The following is a 12,708-nucleotide window of genomic DNA, read 5'->3' on the forward strand; positions in this document are numbered from 1 at the left end:
TTATTGATTGCATTTATTTATTTATGACATCTATTTTACTGAATATCAGAAGTAGTAATAGTAAAAAATAGAAAAAGGTCACAAGTTCAACCAGGACTCCCAAGCAGCCAGTCAAGCACAGTTTTCCACTGTGATATTATTCCCAACATCTTTTCGTCTCTTAGGTTGCTCACAGAAACATCTTTGTCAAGAATAAAATCATTGTTTCATTTTCAGGTGTGAAATTTAAATACCAGAAGATAAAAAAAATATATCTAAATATATAAAGAAATCCAGCCAACATCCAAATCTGATGCCAAAATAACAGCAGCATATAACATAAGCTTTTAAAATAGAGCTGGTTAGATGGTATTCTTAATGAACCGTACTGAATCATCACTACTGTCTACTTTGAAGGGTTTTTCATCAGCAAAACTCATTTACTTTCACTATACAAGTTGTAAATAAAATTTAAAGTAATTACAAACATCAGCAGTAAACTGTAAAACTATTTTTACAGTGCAATATGTAATTTATGTCCAACACATGCTGCAAGCCAGTAATTATTTTCTTCAGATTATAGTGCAAATTACTTAGAAAGCAATGTCAGTTTATCCTCTACTTCATGCCATATTAGAAAATTATTGTCGCTATAATTTTTTTCCAGCACCCAAGCACCACACACACATTTAAGATATTTGCATGTTAACAAAAGAAAAAAAAAAACAATGCAGCAAAAAGAAATTACACAAATAGCAAAACGTCCAGTGTGCTCAAGTTCCATCAGCGATAGAGGCACATAGTGGTGCTTTGGTACAGGTACATGTAGGCATCACAGAAGAGACGCTTTGCTACACCTTTCATATCTCGAGGTGCCTGGTTGGCCAGCTCGGAGGGGGACATTTCCAGGTATTCACCAACCTCGGGGCAGGGCTGCACCTCTGGAATGTTGTAGCCATCCATCTCTCCTGAACGCAATACACACAAGTGAGCCAAAATGCACTCAGAGCTAACTTGTGTATGCATATTAAATATCCCGCTTACCCTGTCTGTCTGCCATGCTGTCGAAGAAGATCCAGTCCTCAGTGTTTGGTCCATATTTGACGAAGGACACATAGTGGCTTGTCTCGATGCAGAGCACAGCGAACAGCTCCATTTTGTCTCTGATCATAGTGTGAGGGTTTTTACGTCCAACATAACCCTTTGGGATTTCCAGGGATGCTGGTTTATGGCTGCGACGCTGAGGATGGGAGTGCACCTGAAAACACATACACACTATTAGACCTGTAAATAGTCACTATTTTATATCTATGTAGCCACTGTTAAATTTCACATTAGTAACTTTAGTTCATTGTCTATAAATGATCCCTAAACCAAAGGAGATATTTGAGACAACTCTATAATGTTGTAAATAAAGATCCTATAATAGTATAGACACAATCCCTACAATCAATCACCGATGAGCAAGCATTTGGTGACAACATGAGGGAAATAAAGTTTTTTGTTAAAACAGGAAGAGACCTCCACCAGAACCAGGGTGAATGATGGAAGGAATGAGAAGAGAGAAAAGAGGAGCACAGAGAGACTACCAACACGAAACAGGACAAAACACATCTCCCCAAACAGCTTTAGCCTAGCTAAAGTATGACATTATTAGCTATCTCTGCGTCCAAATGCTCCTTTAGTTCCCAAAACCAAACAAGCACTGGGGCACCATTAAAAGTTTAAAGCCTCAGATTCTTTCAATTCCAATGAAATACCCAGTGGGACATTTTCCTAGGCTGGAGGATCAGGGGAAAGAGAAGACAGAAAAGAGAAGCACTGGAGAGGCCACTAACAACAACTGGGAAAAAAAAATACGCATTACAGGTCCCAAAGCACATCAGCCCTGTGCAAAAATGTAGCATGAGGGCTAAATTGGTCTCAATAAAAATATATGTTGATGGTTTATTGGCAGAGACAAATTAGACCATCTGGGAAGAAGAAGAAGACGGCGAAAATGGATAAAACATGAGCTGAAGCAGTGTTTTAAGAGAAAGACTGCAAAGCCTGAACCTTCTAATATATGCTGAAAAATTCAAAATTTTTGAAAATGGTGTGTTTAGCGAAACTTCTAACAAATAAAAAATATATATAATTTTTTATTTATGAGTTTTAATTTGTATCAAATTTGATTCAAATAACATGTTTGCAATTTATTGCTTAAAAGTGTATTGTTAGATGTATTTAGGTTTTTCTGGCAAAAACTATGACACCGATGTTGCTGAAGTCACAAAAACTCATTTACCAAATATCATCCACTTGATGTTACAGAGCTAATTGAAAATACAACAAATAAATTCAATAATAAAATTGAAATTGAGAAATATTTTTCCTTGATCAGCTGCTTACAGCATTCGTTTACCACCATCCAGTTTGCTCTTCCTGAATGGAGTGCTAGCAGGTGCTCCAGAAGAGCTTTCTTGCACATTTTGCAGAGCATTGTGCTTTTTACTAAATCATCATCAGAGCCTCACACTCGGCTCTCACTGTTAGATATGTTTGGGCTTCAGTCATTGTAGTCATGGTGTTGCTATATCACAGATATTGTGATGTGACATTTTTATATCATGTAAAAATGTATGTATTCAACAACATGACAAGGCACAGCTCTAGTCACGCACTACTTAAGTGGATGACCGAGTTATCTGTGTACGTCCTTCATTTGCTATCTGTATGTATAAGAGGAAAGGAGGAAGACTTCACATACACTAGCCTACACTAGTTGATGTCTGACAAAAATTAATTTAAATATTTCATAAAATATTCAAATTTTCGCACAGTGTTTCATTTAGAGGCTTGATAGTATGCCACTGAACTGATATAGTGTTTCAGCAGTACTTACTAGGCAGACGGTGAGCAGGTGATGTAATGCACCAAGAGCAGAGTTAATTAGCTGCTGTTCAATTCAGTGCACAAACTGATTCAGAAAGCAGCCAAGCATAGATTTTTATATATAGACAAGCAAAACAACACCATGTGTTTCAAAGCCAGATAAATACACAATATTATACACAATAATTATACAGTAATAATAAAAAAAATCTGAACAGGTAGCTAACAAATATCTCTCAAACCAACTGGGATTTCGGTCTAAAATTTGATGACCTATATTAAGTCAAAGTTCTAGTTTTAGTGCATGTTCAACACTGACAGACCACTTGTTTGCAGTACAGATCAGCCTTGATTGTGATTTAATTTGTTTCCTCTCTATATCTGAGTCCTACCTCCTAATAGCAGCTAAATCTGATGAAACTGTGGTGAGGTGGGAGGTTTCACATGGAGAAATGACGTCAATACATTCCCTCTACCGTGACAAATTAAGCCAAAGACAAACAAAATGATTCAGGTGTTAAAACAATGTGACAAACCTGTTTTGAACACTTCTCGCAGAAGACTTTGAATCCTGTCGGGCTGAAAAGGGGATCTTTAAAACAGTCGACGCACTCAACCTGTGCCAGGGTTCCACACAGCATGCACTGCTGGGGACCTGAAAAACACACCGTGCGTTGTATTCACTGTGTTAAATTTAGTCGCTGTGAGTTTGTATTCTTAATCTGACCTTCAGAGAGGAGGTCAGTGACATCCAGCTCCAGAGAGGGGATGATTTTGTCAAACATCTTGAATTTCTTCCCAAAGCGAGGCATCTGGAGGATGAGGCAGGACGGCACCTGGAGTGATGGTACGATGAAATAAGATGAAAGACCACACAGACTGAATACGCTCAAGTGATCAGATTCCAGGTGGTCTGCTCAGAAAGCTTCCCCACAGAGCCATCTACTGGAGAACCAACCATTACAAGTCTGTCTATTACATGTCTGTGAGAAAACAGCTAAATCATTTTTGGATTAATCTGTGGGGGGAAAAAAACAGTTTCCATTTTTTTGGTAACTGAAATATTATAATACAGGATTGTCCTTCTATTCTGATAAATATCGTTATATTTTTAATTTGTTAAGCAATAAAACAAAAGTGAAAGTGGGACTTTAAAGTTTGTGCCTAACAATGAAGGGCTCTCACCTCTGCCAGCTTAAGACCTGCACTGTGGAAGGAATGTTCTAGTAGCTGCTGCACTGTTGGCAGAACTAGTCTGTGGTTCTGGTCCAGGAAAATCTGATAGCAGTAACTCTCCTGCACTTTACCTGCAGCTGATCTAAAATGGGAGAACACACAAGAATAGTCTGCATTCCAGGTATGAGTCTCAAAATGCATTATACTATACAGTACAGCAGGAGACAGTAATTTAGTTATAGTAAGTGTACAGTTTTAGCAGAGGATCCAGGGCGAGGATGTGGTGCATGATGACACTGAGGAACTCCTCTGGATCTGAAAGACAAAAGTAACATGAATACTTCAAACTCAACCACTTAAGACAAAACAAATGCCTTCCAGAAAAGCTTTCCCAAATAAGCAGACCCTTCTCATCTGTGGTGAATGATTGGCTGTAGCCATGTTTCTGCAGCTGCTGTCGTAGCTTCATGATGTGTCTTCCTTCCACAAAGCCGTTACTGCAAACGGCACACACAGAACTTTCATAACAGCAAAAATAAAATGCAATCCATGTGATGATTTGATCAAAACACAGACCTGCGGAGGGGGTTGACTATGTCATTGAGCAGTGTTCTCTGAATTGGGGCATCTTGAGGTGTTGTTGATTTGAACAACATGGAGTCCAACACGGAAGAGCAGGAAAACAAACTGAAAGCAAAGAAAGAAACTAAGTTAACATAAAGAACTGTACATTCCCTAACATTATGGATTTTTAAAAATATAATAAAAAGTCAGACTGGAATCCTTTCAGTATGCTTTGAAAATGCAGTTAAAGAAACTGCTTTCATATTAGATTTGCTATGTTAAATGCACAACTGGTTTCATCTCTGTACCCACACATTGAATGTACAGTACAGCATTCAATTGCAGTAGCTGGTATACCAACAATATAGTAGAAATGGAGACACCATCAAACAATTTCTAACCAGTAGAAGCAGGACAAGGCATCTGCACTGATGATGATGTCAATGCTAGCTAGCTAGTTAGCTAAAAGCCATTACAGGTAAATTCGTTTGTTGGGGAAGCTGTGCATTATTTAAAACTGTAAAACCACAGGATAATAATTTATTATGCTGACCTGAAGAGGGCAGCGTCCATGTAGCAAGAGTTACAGTGTCCTTGAATCCCCTTCATTCGTCCAGTCAGAAGCTGCTTAACCTGCTCTGTGCTCATAGGCGGAACAGTCTGCAACTCAGCTGTACTGTGGTCTGTTTGATCCACTAAATCAAAACATAAACAGCAAATATGTGGTTATGTATATAAACAGATAACAGATATAGATGTCCAAATGGCTGTTGTAAAGTGTATGCTACAGTCAGCTGTTGGACAAATGTGCAACTGGAGCACTGCATTTGATGCTGCTGCTAAAAATGCTTCAAAAATACAAACAGTAAACACTACTGATACTTTATATTAAAAAAAGACAAGTATAGAGAAAGACAAAATAGAAATGCATGTTTCAAGTAAGTAAAAGGAAACAAAGCTTAATTTTTGCAAATTAATTCTCCCTCTGCTGCCAGAAAAGTTCAAACTCAACCAAAATGTAGTTTGTTTTGTTTTGTTTTTTGCTGTTTTCAGTATAAAATAATCCTTTGTGAACAAGGGGTCACTCACGGCCAGTTGGATGTAAACTACATTGAAGAAAGCACCGGGACACTAATTACATCTACAGGAGCTCAGCTGTGGAGCTCCTGGCACAGTTTTTGTGCTGATGTTAATGCCAGAAGAACTTTGAAACAACAGAGCCACTTCATTGCTGTGGTTCCTAAACACATGCTCTTTGCAACAATAACACTTCTAGTAGATCATGGAACATCTGAGAGAGGAAGAAGTTCACAAACTTGCTGGAGTGGTGGCATCCTATTATAGTACTACACTTAAGTTCAGTGAGAGCTTTAGACCAACAAATTATTTCACAAATGTTTGGAAAAACGGACTGCGTGGCTAGGTGCTCGAGTCTTATATACCTGTGGCCTCTTGAATTCAAAGGATTAAGCTTAAGAGGTGTGGCCTAATACATTTTTCCATAGAGTGTAGGTTTGTCCATCCTGTACTAACCAGTGTCCTCAGGCTGCATTTTCTCATTGTGATTGGATGATGTGCTCTGAAAGCGTGAGTCAGGCCGGCATGAGCTCAGCTTCACAAACAGGGCTCTCTTCACAGGACATTTGAAATAACGCTGACCTTTAAAAGTACCATCACTCACTCCTTTGTTCTCATCCTGCAGATCAGAATACAGACTGATTATACCAATGTCTGAAATTTAACCCAACATTAAACGCAAACTAAAACATAAATATGCAAAACAGTTTTAAATGATGATGAGTAAAGACTTACCAGTTCCAAGCCAACCATAGTTTCACTTCGATCAGGCAGCTTGCCTATCCAGCGAATAATTCCATATGTGTTGCCTTCACCCAGAGTCACTTCTACCATAGAGTTCAAACTCAGACCCATATAGAGATAATCTGTATCAGCTTCTGGGGGTGTGTCGACATCCATGCTCTCTCCCTCTGCAATGAAAAATGTGTTTGGCTGAGGCATGATGCAAATGTAAAACAAACAAACAAATGTAAAAAGACCTCAAACCTGCAATCAGCTCTCCTTTGATAACCGCTTCTAATGGAACTCTAACTTCACCCCCCGTCTTCCCAGATTCATCTTTGTCCTGAAAACACCAACAGACAAAGGAAATATTACTGTCCTATACTCCACTACTACTGCTGAAGCAGTTTTAAAGAGTCTTAACAAAGTTTGGTTGTAACTGTAAACTCAAAGAAAAGCAGGAGCACGTAAATGACAGAATATCATCAGACAGGATAATTATCAGTGCACTGCTATTTTCAATTGGATTCAGATCCAGACTTTTACAGGACCATTCTGGGACAATAGCATGATTTAAATTACTCACTCCAGTGAGTTCTGAATCCCCATCTCCGATCAAACATTAAGCTATTATGAATCTAGCTATGACAATGTTAGCATTAGCATTTAGTAAACACTAGTCAGTCTGATGAATGTAACTTAAGACTGTGGTCTTTGTATTTGTGTTCTGCCACATGGATGTATTTTGTAGAGTGAATATCCTAAATGTGATTTTTTTATTTTATTAATCATTATAAAAATAAGGCATTATTTTATAAAAGTCATTTTCACACACAGAGCAGCTGTCAGTCGAGTGACCTGCACAGAATGTGAAGCTGGGTTTCAGCCAGTTAGACCCATTTTACAGCGAGATCTGTAAACAAAACAAAATCCACCAATCCAGTAGTACATCATACTGTATGGCACAACTGAAGCAGTAAAGTCATATACATGTAGCTCATGCTGGTTTATGTTCAGACACACAGCTGCTGATGCCAGGATGGAAAGGTAAATGCTTTAGCTCCTCTAAATTGTCAACAGAAATGTAATTAAGTGATTACTTTTACTAGATGAAATGATGATGCTGTAAATCTCAGGTGTGTTTCATAACAAAGAGTTTGCTTACAATTTAAACAGGTAATTATTTAGTCCCTATTATTTGTTATTATTTCTTTGAAAACATAAAAATCTGATTTTGTAGAATAAGCTTTGTGGATTTATGGCACAAAATTACATTTGATATGATTTTGGAATTAAAAAAATGGAATATTACTTACCGTGGAAATCTGAACGAAACATTGTCCACCTATTTCCAGTAAATCCAGCACCATTCCATAGCGAAATTTATCATCGATGAAGCAAGTAACTCTGTCTCCCAACTCTAGCCTTTCTGACTGTAGGGATGGCTTATGGACAGGGGGTAATAAAGAGCTGACTCTGTTGAATGGGGTAAAAACGCCACAGTTTTTGTCACACTTGAAATATCTTTCACCCCCATAGGTCCCATCACAGTAGCCCTTTCCTCTGTCTGGTCCCTGGAGAAAAAGAAGCAGAGCAGATTAAAACTGATGTCACACAAGACCTCAGTTAAATTTCTCTACCAGTTGTTCTGCTTTGCAAACTGCAATCATGCTGTGCAGTTGTGGAGTTGAATGGCTCCACCTGGCTTCAGCTTGTGAGGTTTTTACATTTATACGATTTCAATTAGTGTACTGTTTTACAAGACATTTTGAAACTTATTCAAAATAGTGACCTTACAAAGAAATTGATGCTTTTTCAAGCATGAAGCAGTGCACCCTTTCAACTTTGGATTGCTTGTGTTGTCTCCATACACCACTCCACAATGACAAAGCAAGTTAAAATACTCCCAAAACAAATTTGAGGGTATTTTAATGATTTATTCAAAAATAAATGGTTGAAGTATCATCTTTAGAGACATTTTTACAATACAGACATTTTTATGGTTCATACTGGCTCTGTCAGTTGTCCTTGATATGTTTCCACAACTTAAATTTGTCTGTGAGACAGGATTGTATCTGACAATCTCTGTGGCAATTTAAGTGCCCAAAAAGATGGCAACCACCATTACTCACAGCTGGATACATTTCAAAATCTTTGTAGCTCTGCTTGACCAGCCAAGCTAAACCGGGACATCAATAATGTGGTAGCTCATCCAGCTCATGATCTATCACAATTCATCAGGTTATTGCCCATGAGATGACAATCGTGACCTTGACCCATAGTACGTTTGAGTTAACACCCATTAGGTGCTCAGGATCTTGATGCACATTGCCATGAAAACTTCTCCGGATCTGAATCCAAACGAGGTTCTCAGAAAATATATATATATTTTTAAATGACTGTGCATTCATGCTTTCTGAAGAACTGGGCTGAGCTTGAAAGAAAAATACAAGGGAGAGTTGAGGAAAATGTGCCAAGCTTGTAAGATTATTCTCAAAAGACTTACTCCTTTCAAAGGAACTTTAATCCAGTCCTGAGCAATGGGTCTAAATATTTATGAATCTGGTAATGATTCAGTCTTATTTACTTATGTTTATAAATGTTCAAATCACTTCAAAAACCTGCTCTTGCCATTTAATTGTAGAGTAGTATGGTGTGTATATTAACAAACCCAGTTTGAAACACTACCACTTGTCTTTGCTTGGAGGCAGAAATCTCAAACCAAAATGAAACCTATAATATGTGTATATCTTCTGGATATGCCAGAAGGAGTAAGAAAAAAAACATCAAACCTGTAGTTCGATTCCAAAAAAGTATCCTGGTATGGGACAAGAAATAGATGCCTTTTTTAATGGTCCAATGTAGTGAATGATGCCTCTGAGCTTCTTCCCAGCTTCCTCCACAGTCACTTCAGTACCTATAGCAAGTTGCATTGCTGCTTGCAGATCATGTCGCTCTCTGAAACACCTCAGCCTCTCAGCTTCATCAGGCAGTGCCTGCAGCAGCTCAACTTCCTCTACACACAGCTGCTCCATGTCGTTGGCCTCCAAGTCATAGTCTATTCTAGAGTAGTTCATTAAACACATTCGTAGCTTTAATGGAGGGGGGGATTTTTTCATTTCTGAGATGTACTTATTTTCAGGCATGTAAACAATACTTCCAGCTTTTGCAAAACTGATCCATTCTGGCTTTTTTGTTAAGATGAAATACACATTTTCTGTTGATGCCATGTTGCCGAGCCAGGAGATGTAAAGGGGTACCTACTGTACAGAGACACACAGAAAACACACACAGCACAAATGTGTTGTTCAGACAGGTGTGAAAACAAAACAAAAAAACAATATACCTATTATCAATTTTGACACCAGCACTCAAGCTAGCTGGCTAACGAGCTACAATGTCAACTCTACAAATAAGCAGAGTTCAAACTGAAAACGGAGTCAACATTGTTTATAATTCTAAACCTTCAGACCGTCTGCATCAGTCTCTCCAGCGAGTATTTATTTATAAAGAAACCTCCGTTAGCTTTACCTTCAATTTTTCAGCAACTTTAGAGATTGCTTTCCTTTCTGTCTTCTCTCTTCGTTTTACGTCCAATCAGCTGCCTTAACTTTCACTTCCTCTTTCATTTCATTTCGCAGCAGCGTCACTGGTACTTTGTTCATGACAGTTCATAGAAACATTTTTGGACCAGACGAATAAACTTTTGGCCCAAAACTACTTCCCCGAAGGGAATTCTAAACTTTATAAAGCGCAAATACAGAGACGCTTCCCGAAATGACGGTAATGTTTTCAAATCGGTTGTCAGCCAGCTGCGCATCAACGATAGCGAGGTTACGAAATGAAGCCCTTAGTACTGTCTTACAGACAGCTAACGGCTTTGTCAGTTGAATCTGACAATCCAGCCTCAAGAATGCTGACTGCATGTAGTACATGAAAATTGAAGCTTGTTTTTTTTATACATGTGTGCATATCAGATAAATTCTGGGCAATTAATTACCTTGTGGTGTGTGATCTGCCTTTGGAGCTTCCTTTTATTGTTGTTTGTTTTTGTAGCTGAAAGTCGGTTCATAGTTTGTTCAGTCATTGTGTTTGTTCTCACTGTGATTTCCATACAAGAATCAATACAGAAAAGTGGTCTCTTAGTTGTATTGTATTTAAAAATGTCTTACAATTAACGTGTCTGAATAAACCTGGTTAATCCAGGCACAGTAATGGGAGTCCTTTGCACGGAAAGTAGTTTCTGGAAAGGAGGCAGCTGGTTCTTCTTGCTCAAAGCACGCATCATGCATTGCCTTAACCAGGCAAAGTCATTTAGACATATGGCCTTACACATCTACATATACATGCAAAGAGAAACCACAGCCTTGATAAAGCTGAAGACATTTATCTTTGTTTATTGTGTTTTAGTAACATTTTAAGTCTCCAATAAAATTAACTCTGCTCACCACAACAGTAAATTAAATAAATAAATAAATAAATAAATAAATAAATAAATAAATAAATAAGAAAATTCTACTCATTCTTACGGCCCACTTTGAGTTAAATGTCAAGCCTGTAAGTCAATACTGAGGATAAACATCGATGACTTTCTTCAGACTGTGATTGGCCAACATGAAATACGTCATTCTTAAGGGCGTCGCCATTTAATGACGAAAGGTTGTGGTCGTAAACATGGAGGAGAGAGAAGCACTTAAGAGACAAATTGACCTTTTACAAAGTAAGTCTCTCCCGGTAAATGTTGACAATTGTAGTTGTTACAGGCGGGTTAACAAAGGCTGTTTTGCACAACACGGCTGCTTGAAGCTTGTCGGTCGTACGCGTTTTGTTGAAGGATAACAGTTAGCGTTGTGCCACCTCTACGCAGTAACATACTTTTTAACGATATTCACGTGTCTTAACAGAGCCGTTAGTGTCCTTTGAAGAATGCTTCCTGTTTGCCTTTGGAAGCAAGTAAATGGCTGTTTATGTCGGTGTCAGCTCCCTGTAACAGCATAAAGGTTCAGTCCTGTTTATAGTCCCCCGCACTAGTGATGACAGCACAGCGCCATAACAAACCTGGTTTTAATTACTTAACTTTAAGGCATAGTCGTACATTTATTTACATAAAGTACTAAAATAGTTACCGGTATTAAAAATTTGCTAGATAGCATAGCGACAGAGCGGAAAACAAGTGTATAATCTTCCAGAAAAGCATAAAAAACTCACTGCTACAGATTTTTCAAGTCTCTTACTCGAAGGAAGTAATGAGAGTTATTTGAAAGATGTTCTTTCCTTCCTGACACTGGTCAGTCTCCAGGATTTCCTATAGGGATCTGTAGAGTAAACTCAGCGAGTAAAGGATGGAGTATTATGAGCCTGTTCCGTTGTCAGTATGCTCTGACGCTGATTTGCATAGTGTTCCACTGTTATATTACAATTTACTGGGGAAGTAAACGGTCACCAGGACCTAAAATCTGAATGTTTCCAGTCATGTTTCCAGTCATCAGTCATATTTAGCTTAAATGAGTAAAAAGTGTTATGATATTTCCTTAAATCCTTAAATTACGTTTTGGGAAAAAAAAAAGCCCAAAAGATTTCTTCTCCCTTAAAATAATTATACTAATATCACCGGCTCTGGTACTGTAGAAATTTCTGACTGGTTTCGATTCATGATATTTTAGGTATAGCACTCAAAATATCATGTTCCTTGTTCCTTTTGTATGCTTTCTTTGTGTTATGGTTACTATCTGACCACCTCTGTATTTGTATTTTGAGTTAAAGATGATTAAGAGTGATAGATGGTCTCAGGACACAGTCAACCGCAGATAGACTGACAGACGTTGTTGTCAGTCCAGATTGGAGGGCATACATTTTAAGAATTCAGTGTGTGGAAATCCTGCCAGCTTAACCTGGAAAAGTGAAGTGATGTCATTGACTAAAGAAGATATATATTTTTTCCCAGTTATTTTCTCTTAAATTCGTTTCATTTCGTTTTGTTTTTATTGACAAATTGGCTGTTTTTCATTTTTTGGAAATTTACAACTTTAACATTGTCAATTGTATTTTTCAGAACATTAACTCGCCTCTCACCCATTATTATTTTTCTTCAGTGTCACTAATATGTGATTGTTCTAAACAATAATAAAGTGAGGAAATTTTTTTTTAAAAGCATAAAAACAAATAAAAAATACTTTCTCCTTATCAGTGCCTGTGTCTCTCTAACCAGTCAGAGAGCTCCAGACTGCGTTCCTTACTTACATTGCTTTTTCACCAGAGACCAAAAGAGTTATGGAAATGCTAATTGAAGAAGCTAATCAAGTAGTTAATGTAATA

General features: G+C 37.9%; 2 protein-coding genes across 3 annotated transcripts in view; one reads left to right on the plus strand and one right to left on the minus strand.

Moving 5' to 3' along the window:
* Nucleotides 1-684: 684 nt before the first annotated feature.
* cyldl (cylindromatosis (turban tumor syndrome), like) lies at nucleotides 685-10,218 on the minus strand. Its single transcript, XM_080886082.1, has 15 exons — nucleotides 9,925-10,218; nucleotides 9,186-9,656; nucleotides 7,710-7,967; nucleotides 6,658-6,736; nucleotides 6,406-6,581; nucleotides 6,127-6,289; nucleotides 5,147-5,288; nucleotides 4,606-4,716; nucleotides 4,435-4,526; nucleotides 4,281-4,344; nucleotides 4,039-4,171; nucleotides 3,581-3,689; nucleotides 3,390-3,508; nucleotides 1,024-1,237; nucleotides 685-947 (listed from the first exon to the last, which is right to left on the minus strand). Exons 2-15 carry the CDS (start codon nucleotides 9,621-9,623, stop codon nucleotides 763-765), a joined length of 2,283 nt encoding a protein of 760 aa, XP_080742208.1. The 5' UTR covers nucleotides 9,624-9,656; nucleotides 9,925-10,218; the 3' UTR covers nucleotides 685-762.
* Nucleotides 10,219-11,036: 818 nt separating this feature from the next.
* The window catches only part of zc3h3 (zinc finger CCCH-type containing 3), an 81,751-nt gene continuing 80,079 nt past the window's right edge, over nucleotides 11,037-12,708 (plus strand). For both annotated transcript variants that reach the window (XM_080887774.1, XM_080887775.1), the window contains exon 1: nucleotides 11,037-11,113. In XM_080887774.1, coding sequence (XP_080743900.1) covers nucleotides 11,068-11,113 — 46 coding nt within the window. In that variant the 5' untranslated portion in view covers nucleotides 11,037-11,067. The remainder of the gene's footprint in view (nucleotides 11,114-12,708) is intronic.

Source organism: Rhamphochromis sp. 'chilingali', assembly GCF_963969265.1.
Source record: "Rhamphochromis sp. 'chilingali' genome assembly, chromosome: 7".
Classification (NCBI taxonomy): domain Eukaryota; kingdom Metazoa; phylum Chordata; class Actinopteri; order Cichliformes; family Cichlidae; genus Rhamphochromis; species Rhamphochromis sp. 'chilingali'.